At 46.6% G+C, this 18,805-nt stretch overlaps 2 protein-coding genes across 2 annotated transcripts in view; one reads left to right on the top strand and one right to left on the bottom strand.

Annotated features, from left to right (window-relative positions):
- The window catches only part of LOC138357549 (pregnancy zone protein-like), a 657,491-nt gene that overhangs the window by 439,926 nt on the left and 198,760 nt on the right, over positions 1 to 18,805 (top strand). The gene's annotated exons all lie outside the window — the stretch shown is intronic.
- LOC123764579 (murinoglobulin-1-like) overlaps positions 1 to 18,805 on the bottom strand; it is a 163,268-nt gene that overhangs the window by 141,172 nt on the left and 3,291 nt on the right. The window contains 3 exon segments of the mRNA XM_069314606.1: positions 10,851 to 11,039; positions 11,247 to 11,420; positions 11,656 to 11,727. Of these exon segments, the coding sequence (XP_069170707.1) occupies positions 10,851 to 11,039; positions 11,247 to 11,420; positions 11,656 to 11,727 (435 nt within the window).

Genomic DNA, 18,805 nt, shown 5'->3' with positions numbered 1-18,805 from the left:
GGAGTACTTAACAAAGAGCCCGTTGTAGTGGCTTGGGAGAGTACGCACCCCTGGCTTGGACAGCGAGGTGTGTTGAGCAGTTAGAGTGGAACCTTTGCAAGGGAGAGTACATCCAACCAGCTCCTCCATCCGGGTGGGTGATTAGCCATCATCCATCCCTGGGTGAACTTGTTAGTGAGGTAAGAGTGCCAGTAATGCATTGTCTTAATTGGGTGTAGTAGTGTTGACAAGCTGGTGGAGTCTGAACCATTTAGCCATGTATGGTGTGGGCGTGTATGGAGTGGGTGATCCCCCACCCCTTTAAATTGGTTAATATTGTATTAAATAATAGAATGTCAAAGTGTTAAATATCAATTGATGGAAATTGAATTTTTTTTTAATAAATTTCTATGTGTAGAAGAACAAGCTTGGCTTTTGTTTAGTCCTCTTTTTGTGTAATAACCCATATCCATTGTAATAACCCATTGACCTCTATGATCGTCTCTCGTGATCGTAATCGTTCGCTCCTGTTGTAATTCTCTTTCTCTCTTCACTCAATACCCCAGCTTAACACTGTTACAGTCCAGTATGACACTGGACTGCCACATATATCAGAGGAATATTAAATGAGGAAGATACATCAAGGACAAGGGGGTATAAATTTATAAAAAAAATAATAAAAATCATTAAACACTGCCACCACCTTCCCGACCAACCATATCTGAATGTGTCTATCACCGATCCCCCAGGAAGGCAAGGAATTAGTAATCATGGGACTCCGGGTAATATGAATTTCAGTAATAAATTTTGGGAAATTAGTTTGTTTAATTTACGTTACTTATTTAAATCCAAGGACAACTTTAGTATCTATTAACTGTAGGAGAACATGGGGGTTTCCAATTCAACACATAAAAATGACAGAGTAGAGAAAATATATCACAGGGGAGTTAAGTGAATACCACTGGACAAGTTATACAATTTATTTTATGAAACATGTAAATTAAGACAATTTGAACATATACCCTATTCAATTCTATTAACCTAGAGGCACAATGGATATCTACTGAGGACATGAGATTCAAGTGCACAATACCTTAAAATCGCACTGAGGCCACGATGTTGATGGCTGCCCTCAGCCCCTAGGATGCGGGCTTGCAGCCCCTTTTATTCCACACACTCCGAGACACACTAATCAAATTTTATTTTACCAGCTTATTGCTGGGAAGGATTACTCCTCCCACCATCTAATACAGCCCCAGGGCTCCACCCATTATTTTGGCAAAGGTCAACCATTTAACACTTAGGCCTGAGGTCTGGCTCTCTAGGGCCAATAAGGACTTGGCCCTTATCTCCCGCCAATCACCTTCCCTGATCTGCAGTGGAAGACTACATGAATTCCTGAAGATTTAGTCAGCTCTCCCCAGCTATTAGAAAGGAAACAAGGCGCCTCTGTGGAGCCCAGTGCACCTGCGAGCAATGTTTACCAACTGATAAATTATGTTCAAGCCTGTCTTCTCTAAGATAAAGGGTAGGGACAATTGACTCGCCTGGTATGGGGAAGGGACCGGTGAGAGGGAAAGAGAGGGACTTGAGAGGGGGATGGAGAGGGAAATCTGAGTGGGGGAAGTTGAGTTGGGGAAGCCAAAGGTATCACGAGGCAAGACACCCCTCAGGTCAACCTCTTGGTCCTAGACAAATGGGCGACAGGGAAGGGGGTGAAGGGGGGAGACGAATGACGGCCAAGAAGCAAGGAGAAAGGGAGAAGGGAGAACCAATGATCTGAGCCCCAGATCATTTACATTTGAATCAAAGTTCCCTCCAGTAAAGAAATAAGGCTAGAGACATATCTAGATGAACACGTAAGAGGTGGGGGGACACAGGAACGGTGTGTGGGGGAGACAGGAACGGTGTGTGGGGGAGACAGGAACGGTGTGGGGGGGGAGACAGGAATGGTGTGTGGGGGAGACAGGAACGGTGTGTGGGGGAGACAGGAACGGTGTGGGGGGGAGACAGGAATGGTGTGTGGGGGAGACAGGAACGGTGTGTGGTGGGAGAAAGGAACGGTGTTTGGGGGAGACAGGAACGGTGTGGGGGGAGACAGAAGCGGTGTGTGTGGGAGACAGAAACGGTGTGGAGGGGTGACAGGAACGGTGTGTGTGGGAGAGACAGGAACGGTGTGTGGTGGAGGGGAGACAGGAACGGTGTGTGGTGGAGACAGGGACGGTGTGTGGGGGGTGGAGAAGGGAACGGTGTGGGGGAGACAGGAACGGTGTGTGTGGGAGACAGGAATGGTGTGTGTGGGAGAGACAGGAACGGTGTGTGGTGGGAGGAGACAGGAACCGTGTGTGGTGGAGGAAGATAGGAACGGTGTGTGTGGGAGAGACAGGAACGGTGTATGGGGGGAGAGACAGGAACGGTGTGTAGATGAGAGACAGGAACAATGTGTGTGGGGGGGGAGACAGGAACGGTGTGTGGGAAGACAGGAACGGTGTGGGGTGGGAGACAGGAACGGTGTAGGGGAGAGAGAGGAACGCTGTGTGGATGGGAGACAGGAACGAACGAACCCGACTCTACCGTCGGAGCGTGGAGCAGCGACATCAACTCCATCTGTGAGTCCGCTCCCGAAACCTCCACAACTTGGACGACGCCATTTAGTAGTCACAGGACTATACCAGCCAGAAATGCTAGATTCTTGTCCTAATAGCTCGAGAGGCAGCTGGGGCTGACCTCTGGTGAGGTGGCGCCTAGAAAATCAGAGCCATCTATTGAGCGATAAGGTTTACGTTTATGCAGGGTCCGTAAGTGCTATTTCCTAGTGTCCCAGTGTACTAATGAAGTATCTGTATTTACAGAGCCGACGTAGGGCTGCTGTAATACGAGGACAGTCTACCCAGGGCAGCCAAGGTCACTACACCAGTCTGCTTTACGGAAGCAGTGAGCCGCCGCCGGAAGAGAACTGTGAAGTGTTCTACTGTCTTCCTGTGGAGTGGCAGAGACGGGATTCGTCGTACCCGGGGCTGGTTAATAGAAGAGACGACTGACTAAGGTGCTGAAGAGGAGAGTAACCAGCGAGTTGCACGAAGCTCCTGCCTAGGGCTCGCTACCCTAGTATTTGCACGTGAAGTGGCCCAGCAGCGCGAATCTGAAGGAATCTGCCAACACTGGGCTGGACTGTGATTGTGGGCCTTCACGTGGAAGCTCTTAGTAAGACTGGTTTGGCTGGCCCGTGGCCAGGGGTAGACTCATTGTTGCTTCCCGGTACCTGCTAAGGATCGTACTACGGATGAGGAAACACGATAGCTTACAAGACTGGATCGCCATCATCGAAGAGCGATTAGTGTTCCATGAGACATTTTGTACATATTAGGTGTACAAATACTTTTGTAAGGATTATTTATGAGGTGATGGAAAAAGTTATCATATGTAAAACATATCGATATTTTATGAAGTGTAGTATTCAATACAACCCCTCTTTTGTTTTACTTGCATTACCGAGCTCACTCCTTGAAAACCACTACTTACTTGGTGCCGGATACCAGTACTTTAGAACCACCTGAAAAGAACCCTGTTGCGACCCATTGTGGCCGTAACAATGTGGGGGGGGGGCAGGAACGGGGTGTGGTGGGAGAGACAGGAACGGTGTGTGTGTGGGAGACAGGAACGGTGAGTGGGGGAGACAGGAAGACAGGAATGGTGTGTGGCAAGACAGGAACGGTGTGGGGTGGGAGACAGGAACGGTTTGGGGGGTGAGAGAGGAACGGTGTGGGGGGGGGGAGACAAGAACGGTATGTGTGTAAGAGAGACAGGAACTGTGTGTGGTGGGGGGAGACAGGAACGGAGTGGGGGGAGACAGGAACGGTGTGTGAATATGAGACAGGAACGGTGTGTGTAGGGGAGATAGGAACGGTGTGTGGGAGAGACAGGAACGGTGAGTGGGGGGAGACTCGAACGGTGTGTGGGGGAGACAGGAACGATGTGTGGATGAGAGACAGGAACAGTATGTGGATGAGCGACAGGAACGGTGTGTGGGTGAGAGACAAGACCGGTGTGTGAATGAGAGACAAGAACGGAGTGTGAATGAGAGACAGGAACGGTGTGTGGGGGAGGCAGAAACGGTGTGTGGGTGAGAGAGGAACGGTGTGTGGTGGGGGGAGACAGGAACGGTGTGTGGGGGGGACTGGAACGGTGTGTGGGGGGAATGAAACGGTGTGTGGTGGGAGAGACAGGAACGGTGTATGTGGGAGAGACAGGGACGGTGTGTGGGGGGGGGGGGAGACAGGAACAGTGTGGGGGGAGACAGGAACGGTGTATGGATGAGAGACAGGAACGGTGTGTGAGGAAGAGACTGGAACAGTGTGTGGGGGAGAGACAGGAACGGTGTGCGGGGGAGAGACTGGAACGATTTGTGGGGAGACAGGATCGGTGTGTGGGAGGAGACAGGAACGGTGTGTGGGGGGGACAGGAACGGTGTGTGTGGGGGGAGACAGGTACGGTGTGTAGGGGAGAGAGACAGGAACGGTGTGAGGGGGAGACAGGACCGGTGTGTGGAGGAGACAGGAACGGTGTGTGTGGGAGGAGACAGGAATGGTGTGTGGTGGAGACAGGACCGGTGTTTGAGGGAGAGAAACGGTGAGTGTGGGAGAGATAGGAACGGTGTCTGGGGGTAGACAGGAACGGTGTATGGGGGAGAGAGGAACGGTGTGTTGGAGAGAGAGGAACGGTGTGTGTGGGAGAGACAGGAACGGTGTGTGTGGGGAAACAGGAACGGTGTGTGGTGGAACGAGGAACGGTGTGTGTGGGAGAGACAGGAACGGTGTGTGGGGGGAGAGACAGGAACGGTGTGGGGGGGAGACAGGAACGGTGTGGGGGAGAGAGAGGAACAGTATAGGGGGGAGGGAGAGGAACAGTGTCTGAGGAGACAGGAACGGTGTGTGGGGGAGACAGGAACGGTGTGTGGGGAGACAGGAACGGTGTGGGGTGGGAGACAGGAACGGTGTGGGAGAGAGAGAGGAACGGTGTTGGGTAGAGACAGGAACAGTGTGTGGATGAGAGACAGAAATGGTGTGTGGATGAGAGACAGGAGCGGTGTGTAGATGAGAGACATTAACGGTGTGTGGGGAGACAGGAACGGTGTGTGGTGGGGAAAGACAGGAACGGTGTGCGGTGGGAGACAGGAACGGTGTGTGGGGGGAGACAGGAACGGGTGTGTGGGAGAGACAGGAACGGTGTGTGGGGGGAGACAGGAACGGTGTGTGGGGGAGAGAAGAACGGTGTATGTGGGAGAGACTGGAACGGTGTGGGTGGAGAGTCAGGAACGGTGTGGTGGGGGAGACAGGAACGGTGTATGTTGGGGAGACAGAACGGTGTGTGGTGGGGGAAGAACAGGAACGGTATGTGTGGGAGAGACAGGAATAGTGGGGGGCGGGGAGACAGGAACGGTGTATGTGGGGGAGACAGGAACGATGTGTGTTTACTAGTTGTGTTTTTACGGGGGTTGAGCTTTGCTCTTTCGGCCCCGCCTCTCAACTGTCAATCAACTGTTTACTAACTACTTTTTTTTTCTTTTTTTTTTCCACACCACACACACACACACACAACACACACACACACCAGGAAGCAGCCCGTGACAACTGACTAACTCCCAGGTACCTATTTACTGCTAGGTAACAGGGGCATTCAGGGTGAAAGAAACTTTGCCCATTTGTTTCTGCCTCGTGCGGGAATCGAACCCGTGCCACAGAATTACGAATCCTGCTCGCTATCCACCAGGCTACGAGGCCCCCGTAGACAAGACAGTGTGTGGGAGACAAGATGTAACATGCATGACCCCCCCCCCCTTAGAGTTTACACCCAGGGAAACCTTCTCCAAGAGGTCAGCCCAGATGACCTCCGGATTATCTTGTATGTTGATAACAAAATTCCTGGGCTAGTCATAGTCAGCATAGTTTCAAGTATGTAATATTTCATGATACTCTTGTCAAACATTGCAATGGAATTAGACCCCAGATTCTTATGTGTAAACACCCATGGATCTCCCCCTTTTAGCCAGGTCAAAGGTCAGTCACCACACGTAATTAATAATTCCTTTCTTGAACAGTGTATGGTGAATGTCAAACAAGTTTAATGAAATTTCTTGAGTGTTTGTGCACGTGTAGCCGACCTCTTGGTAGCAACCGCAAATCTCCCCCTTCCCCCTTTTTTTGGGGGTGTATATAGAGGTCGTGTAGAGACTTAGGGACAGAGTGCGGGACACCGGGATCGAGAGCGGGTCTGTGAAGAACATCTCAGCCAGGGAGAGACAGAGGTCTTAAGGTAATGTGTGTGATCTCTAAGGTTTTGTTCCATGTCCAAACTTCTTAACTTTTGGCCATTGTTAGAGAAGGAATTATAAGTGGTGATTGACATAATTTTGTTCTGAATAAACTCATGTTAAATTTTCCGTCTGTGTCAATTGTTGAATCCTCTTAGCCTTTTGGATATAGTGGCTGACAACCGTCTCATAATTAATGAGAGTCATAGAAAGTACTCTCCAAGTCAAGCAATGTTTCTTGCCTCGTTGCTTGATATAGTCTCAATGGTGAAGGCAGATGATGGCAGCGTTATGTACTCCTGTGTAGCATTTCCTAGGCAGTGTACTTTTGGTTCCAGTGTAACCATCATATGTCAGCTCATATTACAGTGTTCAATAACAGTTATCAAGTGCAAACTGATAGGAAGTGTTACTCAGGATAAGTAGTAGTGTGTACATTATTAGATTAGTGTCCATTACAATGGTGTTACATTTTAGAGCGGTGTTACAAGGAACGGTGTGTGGTGGAGACAGGAACGGTGTGTGGATGAGAGACAGGAACGGTGTGTGGGGGAGACACTAACGGTGTATGGGTAGACAGGAACGGTGTGCAAGGGAGACAGGAACGGTGTGTGGGGGAGACAGGAACGGTGTGTGGTGGAGACAGGAACGGTGTGTGGATGAGAGACAGGAACGGTGTGTGGGGGAGACAGAAACGGTGTGTGGTGGGGAAAGATAGGAACAATGGGGGGAGGGGGTAGACAGGAACGGTGTGGGGGGGAGACAGGAAAGGTGTGTGGATGAGAGACAGGAACGGTGTATGGGGGGAGACAGGAACGTTGTGTGGGGAGACATAAACAGTGTGGGGTGGGAGACAGGAACGTGTGTGGGGGAGAGAGAGGAACGGTGATGGGGGGAGAGAGAGGAACGGTGTTGGGGGAGAGAGAGGAACGGTGTTGGGGGGACATGAACGGTGTGTGTGGGAGACAGGAACGGTGTGTGGGGAGACAGGAACGGAGTGGGGTGGGAAACAGGAACGGTGTAGGAGAGAGAGAGGAACGGTGTTGGAGGAGACAGGAACGGTCTGTGGATGAGAGACAGGAACGGTGTGTGGATGAGAGACAGGAATGGTGTGAGTGGGGGAGACAGGAACGGTTGTGTGGGGGAGACATTAACGGTGTGTGGGTAGACAGGAACGGTGTGTGGGGGAGACAGGAACGGTGTGTGGGGAGACAGGAACGGTGTGTGGTGGAGACAGGAACGGTGTGTGGATGAGAGACAGGAACGGTGTGTGGATGAGAGACAGGAATGGTGTGTGGATGAGAGACAGGAACGGTGTGTGGGGGAGACAGGAACGGTGTGTGGTGGGGAAAGACAGGAACGGTGTGTGTGGGAGAGACAGGAACGGTGTGTGGGGGAGACAGGAACGGTGTATGTGGGGAAGACTGGAACGGTGTGTAGGGGGGACAGGAACGGTGTGGGGGGAGAGAGAGGAACGGTGTTGGGGGGAGAGAGAGGAACGGTGTTGGGGGAGACAGGAACGGTGTATGTGGGGAAGACAGGAACGGTGTGTTGGGGAGACAGGAACGGTGTATGTGGGGGAGACAGGAACGGTGTGTGGGGGAAGGGACAGGAACGGTGAGTGGTGGGGAAAGACAGGAACGGTGTGTGTGGGAGAGACAGGAACGGTGTGTGTGGTGGGGAAAGACTGGAATGGTGTGTGTGGGAGAGACAGGAAGATCGGCAGGGAGGGTTCAGGGTAGGGGGGTTTTCTATGAAGAGGAGGGTGGTAGAGTATCCCTCCCCTCTGGTGTTACTGGGCTGCTTATTGTGGGTTCCCCCTCTCACGTCTGGTGATATTGTGTTAGGGGGCTGTGATTCCTAGTTTTCTCCTCTCGCCATGCGCTATTTCCTTGCTTCTGCCGCTATCGCTCTCTCCTACCTTGTCATGTCTATTGGGCTCTATCATATCAAAATTTGAAACTGTGTATGGAATCAGCCTCCACCACATCACTGCCTAAGGCATTCATTTGTTAACTACTCTGACAATGAAAAAGTTCTTTCTAACATCCCTGTGACGCATTTGGGTACTCAGTTTCTACCTGTGTCCCCTTGTTCATGTACAATCCATACTAAACAGTTTATTTTTATCTACTGTGTCAATTCCTCTGAAAATTTGGTAGATCGTGATTATGTCTCCCCTAACTCGTCTGCCTTCCAGTGTCATGAGGTTCAGTTCCAGTAATTTTTACCCCATAGCTCATTCCTCTCGGTGTACTCTCTTTCTCCTCTCATTTCTTGGGGACTAGCCTGGTGGCATACCTCTGAACCTTTTCTAACTTCGTTTTGTGTTTGACTAAAGGTGGACGCCACGCTGTGCGTATGCGTGTGTGTGTGTGTGTGTGAATTTACTATATGTATCTTGAATTTGTATGTATATTTGTATCTATTTGTATCAAGGCACAATGGGTATAATAGTCTATTGCATGTTCTATCTTCTTGTTATACTATGTTGGTTCGGGGTCTTGAAGTAGGTAGAACGTTGTTATGTGTTAACTGGCTGTTAATTGCTGGGTTTGAGTTTTTGATGTGCAGTGCCTCGCTGATGTCGAGTCTCCTGTTGTTGTTGTTGTACCTGTCGATAATTTCTGTGTTGCTTGAAAGATTTCTCTGGTGATGGTCTGGTTGTGTGAGGAGATTATATGCTCCTTAATGGAGCCCTGTTGTTTGTGCATTGTTAATCACCTAGAGAGACGTTGCTGTCTTGCCTATATACTGAGATCTTTGGGGCTGGCAGTTCCCAAGTGGGCCTCAAGTGGTGGCATAGACGACGTTGGTTCTCTTTTAAGGCGTTCTGTTTGGTGCCTGGAGACTTGTTCATAAGTTGGTTTGCCGTCTTCTTGTTTTTGTAGTAAATTGTAAACTTTGTCTTCTGATTTTTGTCTGTGGTGATAACGTTCCTATTAATAATATATATCCATCAATCACTGCATGGGGAATTGTGTAAAACCCTGATTTGCGTCTCGGAGAGGCTGCAGGATCCGTGTGAATTCAATGGAATTCCCGTTGCAATTCTTTTGACCGTGTCGTGGCCTTGTCGACTAAGGCGGCGTCTGGGATCATCCCAGTCGAAAGTTCGAATCCTCATCACGGCCCTTGTGGATTTGTTCATAAGAACTTTCACTTTAGAAGGATGGGCTGAACAGAGACCAGGGGTTCCCCTAGCTAAATATGAAAGAGAAAGTATTTGTCTATCCAAGGATGGAAGCCATAGACTTGAGGTTAATCTCGCACAACTTTGGACGGTGATTGGTGATTTTTGGAGTGTTTGGGGGTTGTGGTGGGAGACCTGTGAGGGAGTGCTACTGGTCTAGGCACGGGGTCCACCCGGGTGCTGCTGGGTACCGCCTCTAGTAACACAAAGGGTGCATTACCGGCACTAACCTTACGACCAACCTCCTCCAAAGGATCAGCTTCTTGTTAGACAATACACATTTAATTATTGCAACATTATTGTAAGATACCTGAAGAAATTCTCGTTCAATGGTGTTAATTTGAGAAAATTTGAAATTTCTCGAATTTCTTAATTTGAGAAAGCTTTTTTAAGAAAAGAAAATAATAAATGATTATTTGGTTTATAAAATTATTATAAAATGATTCCGCTAAATGTAAAAAAATATTGAGACTAGTCTGTTAGTATACTTTAAAGGGAAGTAAATTTACTTAAATTTATCCGAGGGCTTCTATCTCAAGTGGTCTTGATGGGGCCAGAAAGCCGACGGCTTGTCAAGGGTCCTTCTTTCTTTCTTTCTCCATGGCAACACTGTTATACTGAACCATAACATGGTAACACTGTTATACTGAACTATAACATGGCAACACTGTTATACTGAACCATAACATGGTAACACTGTTATACTGAACCATAACATGGCAACACTGTTATACTGAACTATAACATGTCAACACTGTTATACTGAACCATAACATGTCAACACTGTTATACTGAACCATAACATGTCAACACTGTTATACTGAACCATAACATGGTAACACTGTTATACTGAACCATAACATGGCAACACTGTTATACTGAACTATAACATGGCAACACTGTTATACTGAACCATAACATGTCAACACTGTTATACTGAACCATAACATGGTAACACTGTTATACTGAACTATAACATGTCAACACTGTTATACTGAACTATAACATGGTAACACTGTTATACTGAACCATAACATGGCAACACTGTTATACTGAACCATAACATGTCAACACTGTTATACTGAACCATAACATGTCAACACTGTTATACTGAACTATAACATGGCAACACTGTTATACTGAACCATAACATGGTAACACTGTTGTACTGAACTATAACATGGCAACACTGTTATACTGAACCATAACATGGTAACACTGTTATACTGAACCATAACATGGCAACACTGTTATACTGAACCATAACATGTCAACAATGTTATACTGAACCATAACATGGTAACACTGTTATACTGAACCATAACATGGCAACACTGTTATACTGAACCATAAAAAATTTGAACCAACCTATATTAGAGCTTTCAGGTTTCGCACCCGCTATCCTTTTTCTCCTCTTTTTTTCACAGTATTTATAGTCGTCGATCTGAGAGCCGGGCCATCGTCCCACATCAAAACTTCCAGCAAAGTTGAACACTGCTTCCAGGGAAATGGGGTCAGGGTTTACTGCCAGCAGCTCTGTGCTTCTGTCTACCACTCCTGGGTTTAGGAAATAATACAGCTTAATGTTAGTGTCTGGGCTGGCATATGCATATAAATATATAGTATGGTAAAATAAGAATACAATTTTCTTACTGTACTAGAATAACAACAAAATTTGCTTGTCCTGCTTGAATGAGCATCAGATTTTCTCAAAACATGTTTCCCTCAAGCAGGTCTAAGTCAGCCTTGGCGTGCTTTACTTACCCAGGCTACACACAGAGTCTGGCTCTGAGGAGAGGGACAGAGAGGCTTGTTCCCCAGGTTGTACGCGAGAGGCTGACCAAGTGAGGTTTACGGTGTTACTGAGGCACTTGTCCACCTCCAGCTCCCTCGAGTCCGCCACAACCTCCCATCTTGACGGGTATACCACACCAACACCTGCAAAACATTATCAGTCTTAATGCCCCTCTTCATATGGCATACCAAACCTGGAACATATTATTGTTTTAGATTTATTAATGGAGGGGAGAAAATAAGGTTAATGCCATCATTCCACGTTACACATTCTACCAACAGTGTTACAGACCCAATAGCTGGTCATATTTGGGACGGGAAGATGATTAACTAGCACCCACCATCCCAGTATATTGAATTAGGTATTTAGTTGTCATACATTGATAGCAGTATTGGTGTTGAGCTCGGCCCGCAAGCTGTTCACACTCGGGGTCCTTTCCAGACTTTTCTTCTGAACATGAAATTAAAATGTCAGTATTTTTCACATTTTATGTAAGTAAATACACAATTCTAAGACGTGGGACAAAATTTTAGCAGTGTAGCCTTAAAAATTAATTACAAATAAAATAAAATTGCATCTTTAAAAACGAAACGTGAACAAAAAAATGTTGACTTAAAATTTTGAAACATTTAAATTGTAACTGATTATTCGTTACGAAGTTGCAAAAACTCACTTTTCAATAAATAAAGTTAAAACTTTTCACCACTAATAGGAGAGGCAGATATGGGCTGATTATTATCAAACTTTACACATCTGTTGAGTCTGGCGGACTCATTGTGGTACGTACTGTTGCAACTATATTGATTTTGAAGCAAATGAGAAAAAATTCACGAATCAATGATAATTTTACTCATTAGCAGATATATATTTCTGCATATGTATATCTAATTTCTTTAGTTAATGCATTTAGTTTTATCTTGTAGCACATTTATACACTAAAAGGCATGTATTCGGTATGGCTAATATATGTATACCCTGTATACACAGTATGTTGTATATAATTTAGTATGCCATGTATTGTTGGATATTTCCAACATCGAATACAGCATTGTTGTATTCTCATTACTTATTACTAACCATACTTAATATTGTAGTAAGTAAAATTAACAACTCGTAGAATTCTCATGTACTAATAATTCATCTGTGCATTAGGCTAGAATTCTCACGTCACCTGAGGCCAGTATTGCGTCAGATTTCTTTACAGTAAAACACATTATATCCAATTTGTGTGAGAATTAAATACGATTCTCCATAATTAAAGGATTCTGTATGACAACTGATTGCAGACGAATTGTTCTCTAACTAAAAGCCGAATAGAGCGTTAGAATCATAGCGTCTACCTCGCGATAGTGTTAACGTCATCAATGAATGCCATGGGGAGACATTAATTCTTCTCCCTTATATATTTACTATTCTTAAATCGGTAAATAATAATATTTCGTTCCTCTAAATAATAAACCCGTCCAGTCTTTAAAGTTTCAAGCGCGAATGCGAGAAATATTAATGTTCGTGACAATAATTTGTGTTATGAACGTCGACTCGGCGTGGGTTGGAGGGACGCCATCCCCTTCAGTACGTACGCGGACACGTGCAGAGCCGAAAGGAGGCAGAACTGTGCTTACCGTACTCACAAAAGACGCCATTGCCCAGCAAATCGGGCAGGTGTTATCCATCCTCAGATGAAAGCCGCCACTGTGAGGCGTGAACGACCTTGCAGATAATATTTTCAACTAGTGCTGGTGTTAAATGAGGGACCCCTAGACTTGGTTCCTGACGACACGTGATCAGCCAGCTTGAAACGCATCACAATCCAGGATAGGTTCACCGGAGCCTGGGATGCGAAATTACGGCAATCTTAATACTCATACAGTGCCCACAGCTAAGTACCCTTTATTTGATGCATCATTTACAGGTCTAATAATAGCGGGGTGATTGTTCGTCAAGCAGCGGGATAACACCTAATAACAGGTGATTAGAATTCCATCTGTAGATATTAATAATTTTGAATATGAATTGAGTAGTTAAATCAATTGCTACTGGTAGTTATTTATCTTGCAGCTCGAGAGAAGAATTCCTCATGCTGTCTTCTCCATGTTGAACCGTACCACTCGTCAGTGTACCAGACTTGGAGATTAAGAGGACTTCCATGGTTATCTAAAGGAATCTGCTACAAGCTAAGGCTTATTTCTTTTTATCCATTTACTCGCAATTTGATTTATTCAGAATGTTTTGATATTAATGTGTGATTTACTGTAACTCATTACTATGCTCATATTCATGTTCTTCTTTATGTGAATGATATTATATTCAGCATTATTTATAGGATTAGATTATTATTAATTGAATTAGTGAACGAACCACACTGATTCCTGGACGTACTTACCTCCAGTAATAACCCCCCAATGTAGGTGTTTGAGGGTTTTTTTTTTAATAATACAGCCCATTAATTATTCTTATGATCATGCTTTCTAGTTATATCCATAGTCACTGGTTCTCTCTAGAATTTTATCTAATGATCTGAAATTCTCAGTTTCCCTCTTTACTTTAAAAGCGGGTGGTCCTTCGTAATTTAATTTACTAGTTTAATTATTAATTAATCAGAATCAAGCCCAAATATCCCACATGTATAGTGTATATTTATTATTAATTTATTGCAATAAAAGTCCAGGGCCTTTCTCCTACAACAAGCCACAGTTGTGTCCGCTTACAACAAGTCACAGTTGTGTCCGCCTACAACAAGCTACAGTTGTGTCCGCCTACAACAAGTCACAGTTGTGTCCGCCTACAACAAGTCACAGTTGTGTCCGCCTACAACAAGCCACAGTTGTGTCCGCCTACAACAAGCCACAGTTGTGTCCGCCTACAACAAGCCACAGTTGTGTCCGCCTACAACAAGCTACAGTTGTGTCCGCCTACAACAAGCCACAGTTGTGTCCGCCTACAACAAGCCACAGTTGTGTCCGCCTACAACAAGCTACAGTTGTGTCCGCCTACAACAAGCCACAGTTGTGTCCGCCTACAACAAGCCACAGTTGTGTCCACCTACAACTGTTGTAATCCACAAGTTATTAGGAATTATTAGCTAGAGGATAATTACTACAACACTTAACGAATGATGATTGGAAGTACATGTAAGTAGACAGACTATGGATCACATATCTAAGAAAGGTCAATGGATTAAGACCGAAGCTGTTCAGCCAAATTAATAATTCCTGGAAAGAGGAATTATTCTTCGTCAGGCTTCTAGGATCAAGGTTACCGCTCTAGGGATAAGGTTAATCGGATTATACCTTCCTTGAGAGGCGGGGTGAAATGGTTGAGATAGATGGCTGACTGGAGTCAGTCTGATTGTGGGAGTTGAACTGGCAAGTCCTCTGGATCCCCGTTTGCGGCAGCAACGAAGTGTAGCAGACTGCTATGCGAGAACCTGATGTGATCTTAGTGACCAAGTTAAGTCTGCAGTATGTGAGTATTGAATGAAAGACTAACCGGGTGTGGAGCGTTGTAGTAATCATTCCTTATTAGGGACTTAGGCGGAAGATACGAGTGTGGGTGGTGATCGTGGAGGTCAAGTGGTCAATGGGTATTGGAATCGTATTGACCTAATAGAGTATGTTAATATGTATTTATTTGTCAGAGTCTATTCTTTGTAATTAAATGACAAAACCCGACGGCCTTTAAATACCTTCCATATGTTCATTCATTGTGTTCCAGTACAAGCCGAGTGGTACGCCTCAAGGGTCTGGTGTGTGTAGGAGTATAGGTGGTAGTAACGGTTGCTGAGGCAAGGTGTTATGTGTTGTATAATCGCTGTGTTCGGAATGAACCGGGGTTCAGTGTCACGACATATTTGGTGGCAGCGCAAACAGGTTTGGAACACTTTGAGAGATGAAGGAAGTGTGTTACTGGTTTAGTTGGTGAGGGAATGTTCGGGAATTGGTAGACGTCGGGTTGTGTTCAGGACGGTGGATATTGGAGTGAGGAAGGGAAGGTGTGTGGGCCAGTGAGTGGCCATAGTGGGGTGTGGGGTCAAGGTGTGTGGCCAAGTGGAGTGGCCACGTTGTGCGGCAGGGAAAGGTCCCCTAAGGGGTGGAAACAGTAGTGTGGGGAACTGATAAGTGACGTTGTTGATGGTGGCTTAAAATTATAAGTGATTCTAGTGAGATTAAGGAAATAAGGCCAAGTAAGGTTACTGTACGGCAAAGCGTCAAGCTGGTTCATACACGAGCACATAAGGGGCGAGTAGCTATGACGGGTACGGGTAGTAATAGAAGCGCCAGTGGCCAGGCCACGAGTAATGTCGATCAGGGTGAGAGTGGTGATAACACGGCGGCGTTGCTTACGGCGCAGGCGGCAGCGTCAGAGACAATTGGGCAGGTTGCACAGTGGTTGAAAAATGTGTTGAGCACGCATGAGACGAGTGGAGACATACCCACGTTTTGGGGCGCCAAACGGGATTCGAAAGGTCAGTTACTGACGGATATTAGAAAATTTTTCTTTGCTCTAGAGAAGGCGACTAGTGTGGGGTCATGGTCGGATCAGGCAAAGATTGCATTGTCATATTCCAAGGTGAAAGGGGAAGCAAAGACCCTGCTCAACTCGGCGGAAATTAGAGAAATAAATAGTTATAGCGAGTTTAAGCAGGAACTGATAGATCATTACGATGTGCAGCACGATGCAGTAGAACTAAAGGCTCAGTTAGCTGCACTTAAACGAGAACCAGGGGAACAATTAATGGCGTTTGGCCATAGAATAAGACTCTTGGGTGATGTGATTGAGTGGACGGAAACGCAGTTCACGGGGGTAGTAAGAGATTCTATGCAACGGAGTGTTTTTTTCGGTGCATTACCGCGGGAAAGTGCGTTACACTGCAGGGAAGCTAAGTCTTTTTAAGGAAGCGGTGAAACATGCAGTGTTTTGGGCGGAGAATAGCCCGACACATAAACTGACAGAGGATGACATTTTCAAAGAAGTGTCCCCTAAGGAACAGGCAAATCTTGCAGACACGCAAGAGAGACAGGCTCAGCTCTGGGCCCCAGTAGCTCAGCCAGTGGAGGATGGACCCGCGGCGGGGGTCACACATTCCAAGGGCAAGGGGCGAGGTGCTCCTCGACGTAACAATAATAAGGGCTGGGAGCCAAGGGTGTTCCAGGGACACAATACGAGTGGGGTGTCGTGGGGACCCCATCAGGGTACTCGTGGGCAGCGAGGAGGCTATAATCAAGGGGCACGTGGAGGCAGGTTCACTCCTGCTCCACAACGATACACGCCTGCTCAGGGAGCAACAGGAATATACCACCAGAACCAGGGTACCGGTAGAGGGTATCCCCGGGGAACGGGGTACACTGCAGGTAAACACGAGCCAGAACGACCTAAGCAGACCAAAGTGTGTAAGCTGTGTGGTGACGGTAGTCACTTGGCCTGGCAGTGTAAGCTTTTTGTTCCGCCTAATTACCCAGTGTGTACAGTAGGGGGTGGCGGACAGTGGTTGTGTACCGTCGGGTCGGGTCATCCCATAAAGGTGCATTTACGGTTAAAGGGCACTATCTATACAGCCTTGGTGGACACCGGTGCTTCCGTGTCCATCATGAGTCGTAGCGTGTTAGGATCAGACGTCAGGCTGATACCGAACAACAGGAGATTAACGGCGGTGGGGGATAATGCGTTGCGGGTGTTGGGTGAGACAACTGTGGATTTCCAGCTAGAAGATAGATGGTTTAAACATAGTTTTGTAGTAATACAGGATATAGGGCTGAAACATACCAACATTATCCTGGGAATTGATTTCCTCAAAAAATACTCATGTACCATAGCGTTCAGCGCAAGGGGGAATAAATTGGTATGTGGGGGTCAAGCGGTAGACGTTAACAAGGTGAGGAGTAGAGAAGGAGTAGCAGTAGTGAGGGGTAACTGTGGTAACTCGGCTGGGGACCAGAATATACAGTGGGCAGTCACGGTACCCAAGGATGTCACCATTCCGGGAGAAGCATCCTTAGTGATTAAAATGGCATGTAAAGCCAAGGGAGTAGACGTTGTGCAAATTGAGCCATTGGATAATCCAGCAGGGTTGGTGATAATGGAGACTATTGAAGACATAAATGAAGGGGTAATTCGGTTGAGGGTTTTTAATCCCTCTCGGTGGCCAGTCACCTTGAGTAAGCATGCACAGGTAGCGTGGGGGCACCCTGTGGAGGAGATTATTGCAGCCATGTCAGTAAGACAGAGTGAGGGCGACGATGATAGAATGGATAAATTAATGGGAATAGTGGATAGGATGTCCATGGAAAGGGAGGTTAAGGAAGCCTTAAGGGGCTTAGTCAGGGAGTTCCCGGATGTTTTTGTGTTGAGAGGGGAACCCCCAGGGTGCATTACTCAAGGAGCACATAGAATTGACGTAGAGGGTACACATCCAGTATATACGAGAGCATATAGCATACCAGTGGCACACCAGAGGGAGGTGAAAGAGGAGATAAGCCAGCTAAGGGAGCATGATATCATTGAACCATCCAGTTCACCGTGGCACAGCCCTCTCGTAGTAGTCAGGAAAAAGAATGGGGGAGTGAGGTTATGCGTAGATTTCCGCAGAATAAACAAGCTGACGAAAGACGAAGCCTACCCATTACCTAACATACAGGACACATTGACACACTTGAAGGGTACACAATATTTTACCACATTAGACCTACTCAGTGGGTATCACCAGATACCGCTGGAGGAAGAGTCGAGGGAAATCACAGCGTTTAGTGCGTGCAACGAGCTCTGGCAATATAAACGACTTCCTTTCGGGTTGAAGTCAGCACCTGCTGTGTTCAGTAGGCTAATGATGAGTGTATTATCGGGGTTGATAGGTCCCACAGCGTTGCTGTACCTCGATGACGTAATCGTGCTGGGAAAGTCATTAGAGGAGCACATGCATAATTTGAGGAAACTCTTGCTAAGGCTGAGGTCACACAACCTCAAAGTGAATTTCGAAAAATGCAGTTTTTTTGGAGAATCGGTAACATTCCTGGGTCATACAGTGGGCCGGATGGGTATCAGTCCATTGCCAGATAAAACCAGGGATATTCAAGAGTTCCCAGTTCCACAGAACAAGAAAGAGTGCAAATCTTTCCTGGGGTTGGTTAGCTATTATCGACGATTTATTAAAGATTTTTCAAAAATTGCAAGACCATTACATCAGATAAGTGGACTTGCAGAGTTCGTGTGGGGGAAGGAACCACAGCAGGCGTTCCAGGTACTGAGGGCTGCTGTCAGCTCTCGCAGTATCTTGGCGCACCCAGATTTTAGCAAACCGTTTCTGGTGTATGCGGATGCTTCTGGCGCAGCGATAGGTGGTGTGGTAGCTCAGGTGGATGAGCGAGGACGGGAGCGTCCCATTGCATTTTGTTCACGAGTACTATGTCCTGCAGAGAGGAACTATAGTACGATTGAGAGGGAAGCGCTAGCGATCACATTCATATTACAACGGAACCGGTACATCTTGCTTGGACATGAAATTTGGCTCAGAAGCGATCACAAACCCCTTAAG

The sequence above is a fragment of the Procambarus clarkii genome, chromosome 79 (assembly GCF_040958095.1).
Source record: "Procambarus clarkii isolate CNS0578487 chromosome 79, FALCON_Pclarkii_2.0, whole genome shotgun sequence".
In the NCBI taxonomy this organism is placed as follows: domain Eukaryota; kingdom Metazoa; phylum Arthropoda; class Malacostraca; order Decapoda; family Cambaridae; genus Procambarus; species Procambarus clarkii.
This window is presented reverse-complemented; position numbering and strand designations above follow the sequence as displayed.